Below are 22,347 nucleotides of genomic sequence, written 5' to 3' on the forward strand. Positions count from 1 at the left end.
ATCTCACTCCTCGAAACACTGTTCACAATCACTTGGGATTTTCTGGAAAGTTTTCCATACAAGTGCAAGCACAGGTCCACAGTCCCTTAGCTACAGTTCCGAAATCCATAAAAAAAAAAATCTCTGAAAACTAAGGAGGCTACTTACACAAAGATCAAAAGTAGATTCTAACGCAAACTGATTTTCATTTATGGCATGCTTCAATGACTTGTTTATCCCATAGACTTTGTGGCAGACACAGAAATATGTTTGTTGACAGGGTGCTGTTCCAGGACTGCACGAGGGATGTTATGGACTAGGTAGAATAGGCATGTACCTTTCTAAAAATACAAAATAACTAATTTCCAAAACATATCTATCCCAAAAGTTTTAGATAGGCAATCATGTAATCCATGTTTACATACTGTTTGCCAACTACATTTATGGGGTAATTTAACATTTTCCTGAAAGATCCTACCAGGGCCTACGAAGCCTCTGTGTACCTTGGACCTCACCTTCCATTTTCTTCCCTTTCACTGGCTCTTCTCTGGTCACAGGGCCTCTTTCCTGTTTTCCCATCAAGCCAAGCTTCTTTTTTACTTAAGGATTTTGTACTTCCCATTCCCTGTGTCGGGAACATTTTTACATCAGTTTCCTCCTGGCTGGGTCCCTCAGTTCATTTTACCCTTTCAAAGAGGTCTTTGTTTAAATGGAGGGCTTCCCTGACCACCCTCTGTAAAAGAAGACCACCTATCACTTTCTAGTCCCTCACTCTGCTTCCTTTCTCTGGCATTTATACGTCAATATTTATCATATATTTATAAATGTATATATTAGTGTTTCTTTTCTCTATAATAAATCCCATGAAGGCTGAGAATTTTTTACAACTCATTTATTACCATATACCTAGCACCTAGCACCCAGAACAATGCTTGGCATATAGTAGGTGCTCAATAAATACTTTTTTTTTGGCTAACATTACATGTTTTATTTTTAACCAAGTAATTTTTTAGCCTCAAAATGTCCATGTTGAAAGAATAAGACATTAAGCATGAAATGAGAATATAAACCCATGTCTACAGAAAGACAAACAGTGCTTTAGTCCATTGAGGTGGTTGACTACGTGAGAAGTGCCATTCCAAATTTCAACTCCTTTTTTTTTTGTCCTTTAGAAACAGTTCAAGTGTTTTCTTTCTTATTTTCACTTGTAAACAACATGAGCCCAAATGGACAATGAGGTAACATTAATACTACACAGGAAAATTTCAAAACACTAGATAAAACACCTTATTAGAGACATACAGAAATCAGGGTTCACTTTGGTCTCTAGTAGAGTTAGAGTTGTTAATACCAAAAAAGCAACGCACAGGGGCTGGGGTTGTAGCTCAGTGGCAGAGTGCTGGTCTTGCATGTGTGAGTCACTTTTTAAATTTAAAAAGTAAATTTAAAAATTTTAATAAAGCATCAGGTGTGGTGGCACATGTCTGTAATTCCAGTGACTCCAGAGGCTGAGATAGGAGGATTGTGAGTTCAAAGCCAGTCTCAGCAACTTAAGAGAGGCACTTACAACTCAGTGAGACCCTGTCTCTAAATAAAATATAAAAAAGGGCTGGGGATGTGACTCAGTGGTTAAGCACCTCTGAGTTCAATTCTCAGTACCAAAAAAAAAAAAAAAAAAAGAAAAGAAAAAGCAACACACAATAATTAAAGCCAGCTTGGTGGCGGGTACCACTGTCTAAAAGCTGTAGGTGATTCAACAGGTAATCAGTAGGGGTTGGAGTTGTGACTCAGTGGTAGAGTGTCCACTTAGCATGTGAGAGGCACTGGGTTTGATCCTCAGCACCACATAAAAATAAATAAAGTTATATAAAAAAAGTCATCTTTAAAAAAAAGAGGTAGTCAACAATGTTATGTTCAATAAATACTTCTTGAATGACTTTTTACCTTTTTTGTCTTCAAATGAAGTGATTTATATTATGGTTATCAGACTCCCAAATTATTGTATAGCAAACTAAGGAATATACTAAGAAAAGACTCATGAACTGACCCTTGGGACTCTTCTGGTCTCTTTCGCTCCAACTCCACTTGCCCTCTTTGTTGCAGACGGATGAATCTATATTGAGCTCTGCAGCTTGCCTATTACCTGTAGCTGGAATACCCTTTCCCCTCCACCACTGGTAGCAAAATTGATTCATTCCGACATGGACTCCTAGACAGCATCACAATTATTTGTTCATCTGTTCACAACTTAGAACAGTGCTGCATTCACTATAGTACAATTCCAGATGTATACCTCATTTGTTGGTGAATCTCAAACTGTAGCACAGTGTCTGGCACAAAGGAACCTTTAATTACTGAATTAAAAATGCATGTCATTCTGTCCTATGTCCTCTACTAAAGAACTAGATTTTTTTTTTTTGTATTTTGAGGAAAGGCTTTTACTGTGTTTTATCTTTCAGAATGATGAAATGTCTTTAAAGCCGCCATGAAACCAGGGCAGTGTGTTTAGAGAAATAATTTTATGAAAGAGAAAGATGAAAAATCATGGCTTATCTGCGAGCCACCCTAGTGAGATCACAGCTTGGACACTGAGTTTAGTTTTATGCACCTTATGTTCTAGGTAACTGGAAGATGATTGCAAAAGATGGCAGTGAGAAGGATTAAGTGTGATTATTTATGAGGCATGGTTAAAAGGAGACAGCATGCATATGTTCACTAACTGTAGGGAATAGACTGATCTCTAAATATCTGATGAACAAATCTACCCAAGGAATACATTTAACATGGAGCAACAAAGGGAAAATAAGACGAGAGAATAAAAAAAGTAGTAGGCAGAAATGCTGAGAATTTTAGCATATCATAAGATGGCTCTTGCTCTTACTAGCATCTAGAATATTCCATGTCCAAACAACTAAACGATTATGTGCTAAGAAATCTGGGTTGGCGACTGGAGCAATGTGGAAACAGCTGAGTTTCCCAACCTTTCTACACTTTGTGTTGTAAAAACAATGTATTGCTTTTCCTTTTTCCAATATAGCATTTTCATATTAGATATCATGTTTTCCCAAATAAATCCCCCCAAGATTCTTGACTGAAAGTCTACTTTATGACCTGTAACATATGGCTAAGATGAATTATGCAGAGGGTTGAACTCTTTGATTGTTAAGGCCTGCTGAGGGCCATTACCAAGTAGGAATGACGCATCGAAATTTCCTTGCCAAGCGTACCCCATGCTGCTTAGAGGACATTTGATGGAACACTGCATGCATGCTTTAATGAGGTGACCTTGCTCAAGGACCAAGGCAGATCCAGGTTTAGAGCTGATCAGGTTTGAGGAAGTAACCGGCTCCTTGAGTTTAAGGCGTTGCCAGTTTAAGATAATGGGTTTTAGGGAAGTTGGAAGTTGAAGATTATTGCTGGGATTAGGGTGTTCCTGCTGCTTGTTCCCGTTGAGTTCTCGTGAGATTAAAATGGGATTTGGAGATAGCCTCGTGGAGTAGGTGGTTTGTGCGGGAGACAGGAGAACGCGTTTGCCCCTGGACCTGTGTGGAGGTGGTGTGAGAGCTGGAATAAAGAATTGCTGTTTGAACCTACAAAGCTGTGAGTGCCTCGTGATTCTGGTGCCAAGCCGAGACATTGGCCTTTGGCAACAGTTGACATTCAGCTCAGCAGTTAGCAACATCCACAGCCAAGTAATACCTATGTGCTCATTATAGGGTCTGACAATGTTGTAACAATCTTTGGATAGCATTGTTTCTGAGTACTGTGATGATATTTGCCTTTTAACCATGAAGTAGAAGATATTATGATATAAGCTGGTAAATTTCCTCAGGAGGAGAGTCTAGTTGTTGAGCTTTCCAGTTTCAAATGGTTCAGCGATTTTCTTCCATGTTTAGTCTGGCTGCTGACACAAGTGTTGGAATCTCACATGCCGATAAGCTTGAGAAAAGCTGGGACTGCTGAGCTAAGTCTGTGCTTGTAAAAGCAAGAAAGAATTGCTGTATTGAGGAAAGAACCCCAAATTGACAGAAGATTAAGCTAGGAAGCCTGAAGGGGGTGGATGTTTTAATCTCTAGGCACAAAATTAGTCTGCATATATATATTGATCACATTCCTGCTGTTTTAACCATAATTGTTTTCAGTTTCACCTTATTATTCACAATTCTCTAATATTTTATGTGCCCAGAGTGTCTGTGTGTTATATGCACAATCTGACTATAATCCAGTGTGACATTCTCTGAGAGTCAAGCTTCCAAGGACATCAGTATTTCACACCATGATGCTTTGTAGGACACCTTGCTACTCTCTGTGGGGTTCAAATATCAGAAAGGAAGAGAGATCTAAGACTTGGTGTAATCATCTGAATGTAATGAATCAGGTCAAAGAAAAAAAGTAAGAGAAAAAAAAAAGAATAAAATGGATATTGTACTAGGGAAATTAGGGACACATGTCAGTGTTTGTCCAGTATAATTGCGCTTTGTTTTCCCCTTTTAAAATGGAAAAGATGACTGGCAAATGTCTCTTCTTCCTTATAAATAGGATTGGCAAGAGGGGAGGGGAGAAAAGAAAGGGGTGTCTTTAAGAAGTGATGGCTAGTAGTGGGAAAGAGTCTGAAGGCCAGATTCCAGTCCCTGCTGTGACAGTTATTTACCTGCTCTGCAATTTGCAATTGCATTTACTGCAAAATTAAGTTTACTTCTAATACACCACCAGACCCAGAAAATGTTGAGGTTAGGAATTGGTATTGAATCAGTGATTTCTCCCACATCCACATGACATCAGGTACAGAATATACTGAAAAAAAATTTTTTTTAAATTAAAAAACAGAGCAAGTACTAGGGATCCATGGTGGTCAGAGATGAATTTAATTGATCTGCATCAGAGGAGAAAGGTCACCTCTAGATTTCAATTATTCAAAACATATTTACTGTGTGTCAGGCACTTTTTTTAGGTACTGGAAATACCTTACAGAAACAAAATCCACATCTACATAGATCTTGCATTTTGGGGGACAAGTAAGGCAATAAAAGATATAAGTAAACAAACTTCAATGTGCTTGGTAGTGACAAGTGCTAAGGAGAAAAAAAATCACACGAAAAAGGGGGGAAGGAAGAGAAGTAGGGAGACTGTGGTGCAAATTTGATGGGATGTCAGGGAGGGAAAAGTGTAGTCCTAAACTGGATCAGCGTAAGGAACTCTGGGCTTGTATTTTGATAGAAATAAAAGAGAGGAAGGCTTCAGGAATCAGGAAGGATAAAAGCAATTCCGGAAGCTGAGGTAGGAGGATCGCAAGTTCCAGGCCAGCCTGGGCAACTCAGGGAGACCCTGTCTCAAAAATATGAAGGGCTAGGGGTGTGCCCCTCTGGGATCAATTCCCAACACCGGGAAGAAAAGCAAAGAAAGGAAAGAAAAGAAAGGATGCAGAGTGGGGAGTGGGGAAAGGCAGTGAAAGGCGATCCAGTCAGAAGGGAGTTGTGAGGGAGCAAGAAAACGCGTTTTAGGAGGAAAGAGAAAAGCAAAAGTACAGCGCGGGCTTTCATTTCACAGGAAAAGAGTCATGTTTATTATTTCATTTGGAAAAGGCCAAGGATTGTACGATTTGTGACAAAAAATCCCGTTCTGAGATTCTCACTCAATGGCTCTTTCGTGAAAGAATAATTAGGGTTCCTACCTCATGGCTTCCGATTGGCCCAGTGTAGGCGCGTGCTGTGCGCCTATTGGTCGCTGTACCTGTCTCCAGATGAGCGGCCATCTTGGGTCCCGCCCCTACCGTGAGGCCGTTTGGGAATTGCAGTCCCGGCCCGGCTGTGTCCCTGTCAGAGAGTTTTGGCACTCAGACCCCCAAGTCCCGCTGGAGGCCATCCCAGTGGGCACACATTCGGGCAGCGCTCCAGCCCCGCGCTCACTTCCCTCTTTCATTCCCAGCTGCCAAGACCTTGGAAGGTAGGGGTGTGGGGCGAGCCTGAGTGGAACAGTGTACCTGGGATGCGGTTCTGGATTTCCACGTGCGTCGAGTCACGACCCCCCGAGGCCCAGTGGGGCGGGGACTGGGCTAGCGCTAGCGGTAGGCTCTGTCCGAAGGACCCTCACACCCGCTGAGACATCTCGGGTTTGGGACTCAGGCCCCTCAGTTCTTCAGCACCCTCTGCCTTTTATAAATGGGGAAACTAAGGTATGGGGTCGCTGCAGCCGACATACTTTGCCACTTGTGCTGTAGTCGGTTCTGGCCTCTCTGTTGGATCCAGTGTTTGAAGGTGTCATAGATAAGTAGCAGGAATCCCTGCCCCTACAGTTCTGTGTTAAACTCTAGGGTCCCCAAAGAAGGTCTGAAGAGGTGCCCAGACAGGAGCAAAGCAGGGCATGTAGAAGGCAGTATTTGGGGGAGAAAAATGCACATTTGATATTTAAAAGACTCCCCCCCCCCAAAAAAAAAAAAAGTATCTTCTTAGTTGTGTGAGAACTCATCAGTACTTATATTTTATGTTTGCGGTTTTGATTTTTAGATTAATATATGGGAATTTCAAAGGTATATCCATATGTGGGGGGCTGTGGAAGGGACTCCCGCAACTTAGTGGAACTTGAGCTGTATTTGCAGCTTCCTCTGGTATGTTCAGATTCTGCCTCTGCTGTGTCACCTTGGACCTACCTCTCACAGTGCTAATCTGGGGGGGGGGCGGGCTTAGTGCTCAAGTGGCCCAAGGATGCTGTCTGAAGCCGAAATTTAAGTTGAGGTCTTGTTGGTGAAAGTTTGCCATTTGCAAGCTAACTGGTATTATTATTCTGGATTTCTCAGAAATGTGCTGCGGGCCAGTGGAAAATACATCGTCCCTCACCCGTTTTTTTTTTTTTTTTTTTTTAATAAAGGCTCTGACCCCAGCTGGGCCGGGACTAGATTACAGAGAACGGTGGGAACTCTCACCTGTGGTTAAGCCAGGTGTGCCTAAAAGTTCCTCTTCCGCTTCATGTTATGACCTGAAGTGTGTGCAGCGAAGGCTTCTGGGAATTGGAGTCCTGCCTTTTGTGTCCAAACTATCTGGTACTTCACCTCCCTACGTGCCTTTTGGCTTGGCGAGGTGTCTCCTGGGAGTTGGAGTCTTTTTCAGCCGCTCGGTGTAGCAGCCCTGTCGTTCAGAACTACAACTCCCAAGTGTTCCTGCATTCTTGGTTCCCTAGGTCTGAGTCCAGTCGGCTTGAGCTGGGACTAGAGAGAAATGTTTAGTAAAGATTTTTGTTCTTTGTTTTTCTTACTGTTGGTTATCTATACTTTTATGCGTATGAGATATAGGATTGTATAATGTGTTCCATGTATTAGAGAATCTGCATTTTTTTTCAAAAACAGCGAACAATAATTTACAGAGCGTGTTCACATGATCTCTTTTTAGTAACACTGCATCTCCCATTTGTATATGAGAAAATGCAGAAGATGGTTTGCCCATGGTTACACAGCTAATAATAAAAAGTAATATGTATTTTACTAAGTATATATTACATTTATTATAACAGTCCTTTAAAAAGCTATATGAAAGAAAGAACGAACTATTTTACACATTAGAAAATAAAGTCAGGAAGGTTAAGCAACTCATTCAGAATGTTAACCCAGCCAGTGAATAGAAGTACTGGAATTGTAGCCACTTGTGCTTCACAATCTCTGCTTAGAAAAAGATCCCACCTTTCAGAGCTGAGAGCGAGCCCAACCTTTTTACTTCTGTAGTTAGACAGTAAACATTAGTGCTTTTAAAACCTTTGAGATCATTTAAGTCTAAGGCAAAGATCTTGGAACAGTTCCTGGCATATAGTAAAGGTTCCACGAAAGTTAGCTATATATAGCCTCATAATACCTTTATTTTAGAGATGGGGAAACTGGCCCAGGTGGTAATGCAGTTTGCCCAAGGTCACACAGTTGGTTTGTTTCAGAGACTAGACCACGCATCTTATTTCCAAGCCCAGGGTTATTTTCCTCTTGCCAGCAGTCAGCAAACAGGAGCATCACATGTGCAGTTGTTTAGATAATTGTTTTCCCACTAATTTGCTCTTTCTATGCCACAGACTGGGCCAATTTTGTAAAGTCCCTTTTCTTAGTATTGGTAAGGTTGTAATAATTCATTAACTCAACAAATGTCTTTTGAGCATCTTTATATACTCATGTCTCTTGAGGTGTAAGGGCCACAGAGGTGAAAACTATTTACTGGGTTAGAGCTGAAAGGAACTTATAAATCATCTATCTCTTTCATTTTATAAATTAGGGGAGTGATATACAGTCTTTCTCTCATGCTCTTGTGTCAAAAGCATCCTGTTTCAAAGGAGGCAGGTTTCTGGAGGCTTCACAGAATGGTGTGTGACCTTTCCAGGGTCATACTGTCTTCTACTTGATATCCTTGTCTGAGCCTCATTCTGTAAATATTTTGTGGACTGCTTTAGGACATGTTTTTATATCCTTATCTTTAATTGTATGTACATGCAGCTTCAATATGTTCCATTTCTGTTTTGGCTGTCCATATTTTTCCATTTTGTTCTTTCAGATACTTGATAACACAATCTGATACTGTATTTGCATTCACAGATATTAAAATCTAACCCTTTGATATAAGGTATCAGAAATGTACAAGAGGTATTTGAATCATACAAAACTTTGATTTTAAAAGATACATATGCCCTTCAATTATGTATTCACAGATAATAAGCTAGTAACTCTCACTTTTCCTTTATGAATGATAATTTCTACATAATTAGATAATAACATAACAGTTGTGTAAATTGTTGACTGAACATTCCTGAAAGATTCACTATGCAAGAATTCTCCCCCATCAAGCTGTGTCACCCAGCATTCTACTAAGTGACAATGATAACTCAGCTTCCAGCCCACTGCCTGACCACTAGAAGATACTTAAAATGTATTTGTGGAATTGCATTCATAAGCACCCTTGAACTCTCTTCCCACATCTTTTCCTTGAATTTCAGTTTTCTCTTTTAATGTAGAAATGCAGCTTTGAAATATAAGATGTAGGAGGTTACTTTTATTTCAACGTCTACATTGCTGAAGAAAATCTCAGCCTTTGAGGTCCTCCTCCAAGGGTCTGTCTCTCTGGACATGTCCATGTCTCTGACTTCTTAGATGAAAAAGCTCTCTAAATAGCAAAACATAACAGAAAAGCACTAGGGGTTGGTCATGTGGAGGCTTGTGATTTTAGATCTTAGCTTTCTCTTAGACTTATTTTAGGCTTGGTTTCCTCTCTGTGGAATGGGGATAATAACCATTCACGCCTCATGGAATGATGGTAAAGAAGAAAGCATTTGAACTTTGAGCATGTTGTTGGACTTGCAATAGATTTCAGTAAATAGATAAATAATAGCTCTTGTTTTTCATTATTAATGTCATTTTGTATATGAAAATTTGTATTTACTCAAGATTAAAACTTAAGCCAGATATCTATTTTATAGAATAATTTGCCATTTGTTTTCTTAGTAGCAAGTTTAGTCATCACATTTAATATATGAAGTTTGTCACAACTCTTGCTAACCCATCTTGTTAGCATAGTGATGTTTTCCTTTGTGGGCAGGGTGATTGTGAAGTTTTCGGCTAGATTCTGTCTGTTGAGAGGTCCCTGATGTTGAAAGATATTGAATCTTGGGTTGAAAAGAAGCCTACTTCTGTCAGTGAGATATTCTCTCTACCTCTAGGAAGGACTTGGGCCCATTCCAGGATCCTCAGGATGAAGGGAAACAGTTGTCACCCTGCTGGTGAATAATTTAGGGGATATACTCGTATGGACGCGTTTGTGCTTCTTTCTGAAGCTGACAACTTCAGTAGCTATGAGGTTGTAGATAGGAGGTGAGTTTCTGTAAAGGGGTGTGTTAGAGTCATTGCTGTGACCAAAATACCTGACATAAACAAATTAAAGAATGAAAGATTTATTTTGGTTCCTGGTTTCAGAGATCCCAGTGAATGGTTGGCTGATTCTGTTGCTTTGGGCCTGAGGTAAGGCAGAATGTCATGGTGGAAGGGTGTGGCAGAGGAAAGTGCTTAGCTCATGATAATCAGGAATTGGAGAGAGAGAGAGAGAGAGAGAGAGAGAGAGAGAGAGAGAGAGAGAGAGAGAGAAAACAAGGGGCCAGCGACAAGATATAGTCCCTGATGGTACATTCCCAGTAACCTTCTTCCTCCAACTATGCCCCACCTGCCTATAGTTTCCATTACCTTCCAGTAGTCCATTCAGCTATCAATGGGTTAATCCACTCATGAGGTCAGTGCCCTTGTGATCCAATTACTTCCTCAAGTACCACTTCTTGGAATTGTTGCAGTGGAGCTTTCAACCCACGAGCTTTTGGGGGACATGCCAGATCCAAATCACAGCAAAAGGTGATGGAAAGGACAAGGGACAGAGGAGGAACAACAATGAGGATCATGGCAGAAACAAAGAGCACATGGGCAAAGGAAACAGCAGAGGCCCTCGGCATCCTAAATGTGCTTGTATCCAGCACATTCTTCTTGCTTCTGGCTCTGCCAGATACCACCATATGTGCTGGTGATAGATCAATGAATGTAGCTAACAGGGAAGTGATAATGGTGGTGAGTGCTGGTATGTTCTAGCTGTGGAAGAAGTAAGGAAAGAAAGGAGATGTTGGGATTTGATGAGCAGAAAGAGGTTTGGGTGCTTGCCGTATAAAAATCAATGGCTGGAGGAAGTGGTGAGATGAGGCTGCAGAGGCAAGCATGGGTGATAATATGCACAGTTGGTTACTTGTATTTTGTGTGTGTGTGTGTGGGAAGGGAGGTACTGGGAATACAATCCGAGGGCACTCTGCCATTGAGCTATATCCCCAGCACTATTTATTTTATTTTTTATTTTAAGACAGGATCTCCCTACCTTGCCCAGATTGGTCTTAAACTGTGGTCCTCCTTACTCAGCCTCCAGAGTTACTGGAATTATAAGCACGTGCCACCATGCCCAAGCTAGTTATTTACATCTTAAAAAATTTTGGATTTTGTTCCAAGGACATTTAGGAAATCATTTATCAGTCTTAAGTGGGGAAATGAAATGTTTGAATTTTTTTTTTGAAGGTAGATGAGGTATGGATAGTAAATTTGTGAAAGTTAATGGTTGATGTGGAAATACCAGGTAGGACAGTACTTGAACATTAATGTGCATATGAATCTCTTGCTGCTTTTAAAATGTAGATTCTAATTCAATAGATATGAAATGGAACAAAGAGTATTTCTATTTCTAATAGGATTATGCTGCTAGTTCATGTACTTTATTTTGAGTAGCAAGTATTTAGGAGATGCTTGAGTTGCCTAGGTGAGAGATAATAGTGGTTAAGAGAATGGACTCTTGGCCTTATGAGTTATTATCTGTGTGACTCTAGGGAAAGTGTCCTAATCTTGCCTCAATTTTCTCATGTATGAAATGGAAGTAATAATTCTAACTGCTGAGGAGTATTTTAAGTTTTCAATGAGGTAACCCTCATTGGAAAGTACTTAACACAGTAGCTGGCATTCAATAAATGGTAGCTTTTGATTTTACTGTTATTATTGTTAATAAAATCACAACTTTATGCATATGCTTTATATTTCTTTATCATATTTTGACTGTTGAGTGTAATATATTAATACTTTTAATTCTACTATTTTTGTTTACCTCCCATATATCATTTCTGGAACTTTTTTCTTCTTCCTTTGTAAATGCTTTGGTATTACGGATACAAGGGAGGAGAACTATTTTTTTCTCACTCATCCTGTAAGGGACTAGCGAAACGTCGGAAGAAGAGACCACAAGAGACTGGCTTTATGCAATAAGCATAAGGGGATTTTTATTGAGGATCCTGATTCAGCGCGCTGAGGCTCCAGGCTCACTCAGGAAGGGAAAGCAGCCCAGAGCCCAGAGCAGGGGTTGAAAAATGCTTAAGTACACTTTTTGGAGAGGGCAGGGGCTTTGCATACATCGTAGTCTCCTTTAACAAATCACCATACACCGTGGGAAAATCAAACAACAATTCTTAGACTTGATTAGTACATTCATTGGCGGGAACAGGGCTGGCTGGAGTGATAGGTCATTCCTAACGAGGGGGTTACATTTAAACTGATTGGTTTGGGCCTTGAATGCCTACGTGCCGGGCTACACAGAGTCCTAAGTTACAACCAAATGGCCAGTAGGGCATTGTCTTAACTGCCTCAGGAATTTAACCCAGGCTTTGCAGTTTAGAAGCAGGTTTACAATGCCTGGTCCTCTACATTTTAACTCAGGCTTTGCAGCTTAGAAACTTTACCCTTTCAATCCTAGACTTATGACAAAAGACAGATTAGTACGAGAAAATAATATGAATTTATTTCATAAAATTTTTGTGAAACATGGGAGTCTTCATGAGGAAATGAAGACCTGAATAAATTGGTAAACCTGTGTATTTTTCATGCTCACTTTGATAAAAATGAGATAATTATGAAGAAGTCTGATTAGATTTTTAAAGTCTGATCTAATGTTAATAAACTGGAGGAAATATAACATGGGCTCTTTGTTTAGATTCTTTGCTATCACCCTTGTCTCCAGAGATCAAGATGTTTTTTTTCTCTAGGTATAGGGAGGACACTTCGTATGAGAGGTCTTATGCCGTGTTTCATGGGAAGGTCAGAAAATCCTTCCAGGGTTTTATGACCTGCTTCCAGGAAAGGGAGGGAGGAAGAACCTTCTTGCTTCTGTAACTTTTTCAAATTCCTTTGCTTTAAATATTTTGGGGTATAATGTAATGAGCCCTGTTATGGGAAAATAGATGTATCATACCATGCAGTTGAGTCTCTCTAAATTCAAGGAAGAATCTATGATCCTTAAAGTAACATGTTATATCTGATTATTAAGGTAGGAGTTTAAGTTATCGTCCCTTCTTATGGAAATTCATTTTTTATGTAATATTAATCTGTTTGGATTACTTACCAACCAGTGCTGGCTACAATTAGATCACCTGGGGCTAGTCTTATCCAAATAGATCAAATTAGACGGGGTGAGGGGAGGTAGATGCTGGCATTTTCCTTTTTAAGTCTCTCAGGTGATTTCAAAGTACATTTAGAACTGAGAGTCACCAATGCTAACAAAGGAATATTGTGAAATGAATCAGGTATAAATAGGTAAAGGCCTCAGAAGGAAATGAAATATCTAGAAAGTGGCAATTTGAAGGCTTTGGGAGTGAAAGAGGTGAAATGGCCCCTCACAGAGCTCTTGTGCAATTTGATGAACTAACAACAGGTTGTGCCCTGAGTTATGTTTGAGGGTGGGGAAGCTCTTGTATCTCTGGCTTTGCTTACCTGTATCAGGATTTTCCTTATATCAACTTTCAGTTTGTTTCTCTCTTTCTTGTATTTAGTTTGTTTCATTCTTCATAGCTGGAGGGGAAAGGATAAACCCATTAAAGCTGTGTTCAAAAGAAACTTTCATGGCCCATGACAGTATTATGGAAAAGGTTTAAAGGATTGTTCCGGTAAAATGCAACCCACTTTTACTAATACTATTCTTACATTCTAAGGCAATAGTTTGAAATGAACTACTTAAGCTGCCTGTTATAAAGTTTGGTTTCTTTCTTTTTAAAAAATAGTTATCCCACTCTCCATTTCAGGGCAGAATAATTAGGATAATTTGATTAAACACCTTTAATTTTCTGGATTATTCATAATATATTGGAGACTGTAGGGGAGGAAAAATATCTTTTCTTTATCCTCCTAGGTTCTGCTCCCGGGCCCTGGAGATGAATCTGACAAAAGCCAGATTAAGAGGAGAAACTGTTATGTATTTACATGGAGGCCTTCATAGGAAAGAAGACTCCAAACCCATGGGCAGACCTTGGAGCTTCTGTGCTCAGTGGAGAGAAACTAGACAAAGAAAAAAGTGGTGTGGCATAGCTGGGAGAAGATGGCTAGGAACAAAAGGTTGTTTCTAGTAAGGTTCTCTATGTAGATAAGACTCCTTTCTGGTCTCTGGGAGGGAGCCAGGACCACCTCTACAAATATGTCTCCTTTGCTGAGGGAAATTTATGCCCTGTTTTTAGCTAGATGGGGGAGGGCAGAGTTGTTTTATTTATTTATTTTTCCCTGTATCTGGCTCAGAACAACCCTGATGCTAAAGTGGCATATTTTGGGAGTGGCAGATTCTGATCCCCTTTAGTTCCTCTTTTTTTTTTAAGATTTTTTTCCTTCACAGAAAATGAGTGCACTTATATTTGTATGTAAAACCTAATGTCAAAGGTCCAGGAGCTTTCTTAGCCTGAATTTATATTACCCCACACCATAATCTCATTTTCTAAGCCTCTCTACTTACCACAAGGTTATTTCACAATGTGGTAGATTTATTTTTCTAGTTGTTGACTCCACAGAGAGCAAAAGAGAGAGGGGAAAAGAATGTTGTTGCTAAAGGGTTTAATACAGTTAAAAATTACATATATTAGGGACATTTTGTAGGTATGCCAGTGTTTTCTTGTAATGAATAAGTATGGGTGGAAGAGAAAATTGACGAGGTGTTCAAGTTCACAAAAGGTTCATTGACAGTTTTCTGGAAATTAAAGACTCAGTCTTTTATGTGTTTATTAGCATCCTTGTTATGGATTTTCCTCTTTCTATTAACAATTAGAATTCTATTAAAATTCAGTATATTTTCCAGTTTCTCACACTTACAGTTACTGGAGTTAAAAACCATCATAGATAATGTTGAAGTATCAGTACTCCCTCATGAGGCTTAATGCATGCATATTTCAGTTGAAGGGAGACTACAGTCTATAGTTACTTAATCAGTGGAGTTTGTGGTGTGTGGGAACAACAAAATTTTCATTTTCTAAAAGTCTTGAAGTCTTCTGGTATGTTCAGTTTTAAAAACAAAAACAAAGCCCTCTGCTACTTTCTTTACACTGTATTACCTAAAGGACACTTATCTGCTTGCATGAGCCAGGGGATGTTCAACCAGTGCCAGGCAGTTTATGTATGGAGTCAGAGCCTGAGGACAGATGGAGGGAGGGGTGGGAACTTGCTAGAATAAGGTTGTTTTTAACCCTGAAGCACTGATAACTCCTGTTAACCTCTCCCAGGAATGAGCCTGGTGAAAGAAAAGGCAGTAATCCAGGAGAAAACAGGGACCAGAGAGAGGAGAAATGCAGAGGGTATGGAAGAGGAACATAGCAACAAAAAGCTGGCTGGTGGAAGAGGAGGGAAAGTTTGTGTTTTTACAATCATCTGTGTAATTAAAATTAAGTCTCTGTCACTATATCATATGAAAGCGGTAGGTCTTATTTTTACTGACTTTTGTATACCAATTTGGAACTCCCTTGAGGTACAGACTATAAGTTATTCAAAAATCATAGGTGGATATTTTAGAGAAATAGGTGATCACACTCCAGTGTAGTTGAAATTGAGGTATTAAGGCCTGCACCAACTCCCCAAGCGCCCAATTTGATCTAAATGGGACCCATTCTGGGTGATTTCACCTTTTAGCCATGGCCACAAATAACTGGTTAGAAAGATATCCATACAGATCAAATTTATGTAAAGAATTGGGCACTATAATTGGGGTAAATAAATTTCTTCTAGGAGGCAAAGGAGCCTCATTCTAATCTTTTTTAAAAATATTTTTTAGTTGTTGATGGACCTTTATTTTCTTTATTTGTATGTGGTGCTTAGAATCGCACCCAGTGCCTCATGCATGCTAGGCAAGTGCACTACCACTCAGGCACAACCCCAGCCCCTCATTTTATTCTTAATATGAGATATAGCAGATGTAATATATTATTTTAAGTCACCAGGGTTCTTCTCTCACCAAATTTAGACAGACTCAATTTTATGGGCTGAAATACACCCATAATATCCCAATATTTAAAAAGGGTTAAAGGACTTCCTCATGTCATATGCCAACCTCTTGGAATTATTTCTGCACCCAGTGGGAGGGGATTCTGTGACTGGCCAGTCTTGGGGAATATGCCCACCCCTGGAGAGGAGAGGTTCATCTTAAGGAAATAGGCAGGGATGCCTCATTGCTCAGCAACAAAGGTACCGTTCATATGTACTTTGATGTATATGGAATTGCATATCTGGCATGGATATACAGATAGATGCCTGTTTTAGTTAGCTTTGTATTGCTGTGAGCAATCTACCTTTCAAGGACAACTTGGAGGAGCAAAAGTATTTGGCTCCTAGTTTCAGGGGTTCAATCCATGGTCAGCTGACTCCATTGCTCTGGGACAAAGATGAGGCAGAGAATAGCAGCCCAGGATACAACCACTAGGAGAGAGAGAGGGAGAGAGAGAGAGAGAGAGAGAGAGAGAGAGAGAGAGAGAGAGCGCGCGAGCGCACCCGAGCACAGGGAGGGAGATGTGTTTATGGGAGGTGGCAGGGACAAAATATAAACCCCAAAGGCATGCTCCCAGTGACCTACTTCCTCCAGCCACACCCTACTTGCCTGTAGTTACCACCCAGTGAATCCATTCAAGTGTATTAATCCACCAATCAGATTATAGTTCTCATAATTGAACATTTCATCGGAATTCTTGCATTATCTCACACATGAGCTTTTGAGGAACACCTCATACCCAAACCATAGTGATACCCTATTCAAATGGAGGTATTGATAATTTCAGAAGAGGGGAAATGATACTCAGGGTATAAAAACAACAGGTGAGTACTGCAGTTTGAAATCCCTGCTGGCTTAGTGGGTAGAAACAAGGTCAGGAAGCTTCAGTAGCCAGTGGCCACAGATAAATTTTGATGCGTCATTCCTACTTGGTAATGGCCCTCAGCATCTTTGGAGAGTCATTCTGTTATTTATCATTTATTTTCTCAGCAAGCATGTACTGAGGTCTCCTGTAGGTCAGACACTAAGCTAAGTGTGGGTATTTATCAATAAACAAGTCAGGCACAGTGCCTGCCCTTATGGGGTATAATGGAAGAGATGGGAAACATGCAAGCAGACACTTGTTTTTATAGAATGCCAAGTTCAAGAAGGATGACTGTGAAGTAGTGTGATAGTGAAAGAGGTGGGTAACCTATTTAGACAAAATGGCCAGTGATTTGAGCAGAGACCTAATAAAAGGATAAGAGAGGGTGCTGATATTTAAGCATAGGCCTGAGTAATGGATGAGAGGGAGCCAGCCATGTGAAGAGCTGGTACATAGGAAGGAGCTTGCCTACTCAAAGGGATGAAAGAAGATCTCTGTGGCTGGACTGTAGGGATTAAAGTGGGGACTGGCACCAATGAGATTGGCCATATAGGCAATGCCCAAGTTACTTAGGGCCTTGGAGTGAAGGTATGGAGTTGGGGTTTAATTATCGAGGTAATGGTCCTATTCCTGAATTTTGGTACTGTGGTTGAAGGCTTGTTCTTTGATGTCCAGAACTTCTTTCCTGGCTTACTTCTTTACTGAGAATCTGCTCTTAGACTTCTTTGTCATTCCATATTGCCAGAACATCAGTTACAGTCTTGGATGATTCCTCTCTAAGGTAGTATTTTTATAGGCTGCTTCAGAGGCCTATTAACCTGCTCATCAGACACCAGGTTCCATGTGTCTAACAGTTCCTTCTTATTTTCTTTATCTGGCTTCTGTTCAGTGTTTGTTATATCTGCTATGGATGTGATGTCAGGTGCATATCCTTCCTTATCTGATTTTTCAGCCTTGTGGCAATGATAATCAAGAGCAAAGCCCTTGCTGGAGGGTGTAGATGGACAGAATGAAAAGGACTGAGGAAGAACAGTTTGGGATCTATTGATTAGTGGAAAGAAGAGGTAATATACAGTTTTACATGTTAGAATTATGACATTTTATATGTTAGACATGTGGAGTGTAGAGGCAAGTGAATCTACACAAGTCCTAGACTTCAACCTTTCTTAAGATTTCTCTGAGCTTGCTTAGCCTCTCATTTCCTCCTCATATTGGGTTTATTACCTCATTTATTGTATTAATATTGTCTGTCTTCCCTCTATAGAAAGTTAGCTCCAGGAGGACAGGGACATTGCTGGTCTTTTTCATGGCTCTGTGTCTGTACATAGAAAAATGCATGGCCTCTGATAGAACAAATTTTATCTCATTGTTGTCATCAAGATCTGAAAGTTGATCTCCTGGTTTTATCCTGAAGGCTGATACTCTATGCAGATTGGCTATTTGTACTGTGCAAATAATAGGAATTTTCAAATGCTGGAGAGTCAAGGAGAGACTCTTAAGGGGAAGGCACAACGGGGAGCTTATTATCTGGCTCTGAGGTCTGACTGCTGGCTTTGCTTTTCATTTACTGTGTTATCTTGAGTGAAGTGTTCAACTTCTGTGTACCTCACTTTCTGGAAAATGGAGATGACAATACTACCAAGCTCTTAGAGTTATTGTAAAGATAAGTAAATCATTGATATAAATAATGCCCTACATAGTGCCTAGCACATAGTGAGCCCTCAACAAATATTATCTGAAATTGGTGTTGTTAAATCTGCCTATCTCTTATTGCAGGTAATTCTTATATGTATATGCTAGTTTTCACTTTGAAAATCAAAACTAGCCTTTTATCTGTACAATGTTACGTGGGGAAGTCTCATATTCACTTTGGTCATCAAATAAACATAGAGAATGTCAGTTTTGAGTATGTAAAATATATTAAAAATGTTGATGAACAACAACCCAGAATTCAGCAAAAAATAAAAAATAAATAAATGCTGGTTGATGTAAAAGACTGGAATATAAATCAGAAAACAAATACATCCACAGTACTGTAATATTTAAATGCCTTCTCATAAACACTTAAGATTCTCATTAGTCCAACATCAGAAAAATGATAAATATTAATATTTGTCATCAAAGAGAAAGCTTAGAAATCAAAGCAGAGTAAATAACTGTTGTATTTCAAGGATTACATAATGTTAGGTACATTTTAAATTCAGTTTCCCCAAAACTGTATTAAAAAAAATCTGTATGAGACAGTTTATTTTTATCCAATATATAAACTAAGAAAAATATGCATTAAATAAAAAAAAATCAGGTGATTTGCTGATTCAGATCATGTTTTCAAAGACTTGGGTTTTGTTGTGTCTTATCTCAACAAAAGAGACACACATGTATCCAAGCAAGCCCTCCTTGTCCCTTGATCTTGAATTCTATTTCAGGAGAGTCACAATGGAAATGGACCACTGGAAGATCATGAAAGCACATGGGTGCTTCCTGTCGTCCTTGGGGGCTCTCTCCCCAGGCTTCTCAGCTCTTCTCAGTTCATGGTGCTGCAGCTCTGAATGTTCCAGGAAGCACATGCTAGAGTCTCCAGGGTCAGGAGGGAGTGCAGGGAGAGAGGACAGGCTGCTGCCATCATTCTGATGTGGATGGGCTCTGTTTCTGTTTTCACAGGACATGAAGTAACCGGCTCAACATGAGAAAGACTCACTGTGTTGCCAAAAAAGCATACTTCTGACAATCAGGAGACCTAGAGTTTATTTCTGGCTCTCCCAATGCCTTGCACAAATCTCTTCCTCTTGCTGGTCCTCCCTTTCTACATATGAAGCCAGGGCTTGGGTCTGATCATTCTGAATTCCTGTTCTTCTCCAATATCATGTGATAAGAGTGAAGATCTGGGCTCTGATGAGCACTTCCCTTGGTTTCTGCAGAGGGTAATTCTGCAATAGCTGACTCTGGGACCCTGTGTTATCATAGGTAATTCACTTAAGTCCTTGGCTTCCTCATCCATTAAGTAGGAATAGTGCAGGGTTGTTTTAAACATAAGAGAGGATGTTTAGAGAGTATCTGATATTGCATCTGTCATATCACAGGAATTAAATGATGATGCTGTGATATTGTTATTTCTGGTATTATATCATAATATTGTATAGTGTGTTATTGGTTTAGTCTGCTTTTTCACTGCTGTGACTAAAAGACTTGACAAGAACAATTAGAGGAGGAAAGGTTTATTTTGGTGCTCATGGTTTCGGAGGTCTCAGTCTATTCAGTCCATTCAGAAAGTCAGCTCCATTCCTCAGGACTTAGGTGGGCAGAACATCATGGTGGAAGAGTGTGGTGGAAGAAAGTGGCCCAGGACATGATCAGAAAGTGTCGGGGGGAGGGAGGGTAGGACATGACACACAGATACTTCACTCACCAGATGAAAATGTATACCCCAAAGGCATGCCCCCAATAACCCGCATATTCTAGCCACACCCTACTTGCCTTTAGTTATCACTCAGTTAATCCTATGGGGGGGCTGTTAATATACTGATTGGGTTAAGGCTCTAATAACCCAATCATTACACTTCTAAGCTTTCTTGCATTCTCTCACACATGAGCATTTGGGGGATAACTAATGTATAAACTATAACAGTTATTTTCTATATTTATATATATATAATATATATAATATCTTGACTTAGTACTTTTCTGTCTCTTTGTCCTCAGTTTCCTCATTTGGAAACTAGGGATGGCAAAAAAACCTACCTCATTGGTTAGTTGGAGGAATAAATGAGATAATACATGAAAACTGGTATACATAGGCAGTAAATACATGTTAGCAATAATCTATTATTTAAAAAATTTTTTTTTAATATTTATTTTTTAGGTTTAGATGGACACATACAATGCCTTCATTTTTATGTGGTGCTGAGTATCGAACCCGGGTCCCGCCTGTGTTAAGTAAGCACTCTACCGCTAAGCCACAATCCCAGCCCAAATCTATCATTTAAAAAAAATACCTTTGTTTTGTTTGTTTATGTTTATGTGGTGCTGAGGAGTGAACCCAGTGCTTCACACATGCGAGGCAAGTGCTCCAACACTGAGCTACAATCCCAGCCCCTATCTATCATTTTTATAATCGCTCACAATACCTTGAATATAATAGTGCTTTTTTATGAAAGAACTAGATAATATGAGGTGTATAGTATAGTAACCTTCTCAAATACATATGCTGAATATTTCTGATAGTTCAAAAGACCCAACACTTCCTTAAACATCTCATTTATTATAGGAAATGCTAAGTAAATGATGTTAAATCTGTACTTAAAAGTTAAATATCCAACATTTTTTCTCAAACCAGGATTTTGAGGCTTCCTTAAAATCTGCTTTTTCAGGTTCATGATCAGGAGTTGAAAGCAAGTTAGGAGATACCTTACATTTTATTGGATTAGTATGGGCCAAGCATGAAACCAAGGGCTTTGCATGAATTCTCTCATTTTATTCACATAGCAACTCTCTGAAGTAGAGACTGTTATTATCCCTGTTTTGTAGTGGAGAAAACTGAAGCTCCAAGAAGTTAAGTAAATTTTCAAGGGCACCCGGCTGGTAAGCGGTAGGGCAAAGACATGAATCCAAGCCATCCATTCAGGGAGTTTGTACTCTGTCAGCTGATTTCTTTAGATGGTATATCTGCTTAGTAGTTGCTTCCTCTGTATAATGAAGTCTAATGGACAAAGACAATATAAATGGACTTGCTTTTTTATCAATGGCAGCAAATTAACATTTGTTTTTATTGTTTTTGAGATCATTCAATTCCAAGTAAGTTGATGAATTTCAATATAGAATAGATTTATTTAAGGAAACATCAATATTTTTCTCAAATTGGCAATATCAAAACTATATTTATGGAATTAAAGAAAACATACTGCATTTACATAATGCAAATTCACTTAGAAACATGAAACTTTTAAAATCATTTTCTGTAGACTAGTTTGCAGCTTTTAGCATCAGTCTATTTTGAAAACACACAAATAAATTGTTTCTCATTAACTCCATTGAATCTACAGGAAGATATTAAACAAATATCTGGTGTCAAATGAGTCCAACATCTTGATCAGAGAGCTCAGAATAATCTATGAGAAGGTGCTATTAAAAAAAATAGGGCTGGAATGTGGCTCAGTATAGAATGCTTGCCTTGCATTCATGAGGCCCTGGGTTCTATCCCCAGCACCACCAAACAAACAAAACATCTTGGTAGCTGCATAAGAAATTTTAGATTTAAAAGATATAGAATTAATCTCTTTGCCATTACACTCTTAGTTGATAGCACTGTTTATGTCTCAGGATAGGTCCTTTCTAGCCTTTTTAAAAATTACATGTATGTATTTGTTTTCTTAGTTTTCTAAACTGGGATCATGCTTTATAAATAGTTTTGTTACCTGTTGTCACTCATATGCATTTTCTCAGGTCATCACTGTTTCCATGGTTTATCCCTGTTAGAACATGGATGTTCTGTTGTAACATTTCCCAATTGATTTAACATTTAGTTTTCCCCATCATTTTTTCCTGACATATATTAATAGCGAATATTTGTATATGTGTGTAATCACATCCATGATTCTTTTTTTTTAGGATACATTCTCATAAGTGGCAGTGCTGGGCCACACTGTCTGCTATGGTAGCATCTGCCTGGTTTTCCTTTGCTGCAGGCAGGGATCC

The 22,347-nt window shown here is 39.4% G+C and overlaps 1 protein-coding gene across 1 annotated transcript in view; it reads left to right on the forward strand.

The window, feature by feature from the left end:
* Positions 1-5,653: 5,653 nt before the first annotated feature.
* Positions 5,654-22,347, forward strand: part of LOC144372748 (uncharacterized) — a 139,058-nt gene continuing 122,364 nt past the window's right edge. The window contains exon 1 of the mRNA XM_078036012.1: positions 5,654-5,922. Coding sequence (XP_077892138.1) covers positions 5,654-5,922 — 269 coding nt within the window. The remainder of the gene's footprint in view (positions 5,923-22,347) is intronic.

Source organism: Ictidomys tridecemlineatus, unplaced genomic scaffold (assembly GCF_052094955.1).
Source record: "Ictidomys tridecemlineatus isolate mIctTri1 unplaced genomic scaffold, mIctTri1.hap1 Scaffold_155, whole genome shotgun sequence".
NCBI lineage: Eukaryota > Metazoa > Chordata > Mammalia > Rodentia > Sciuridae > Ictidomys > Ictidomys tridecemlineatus.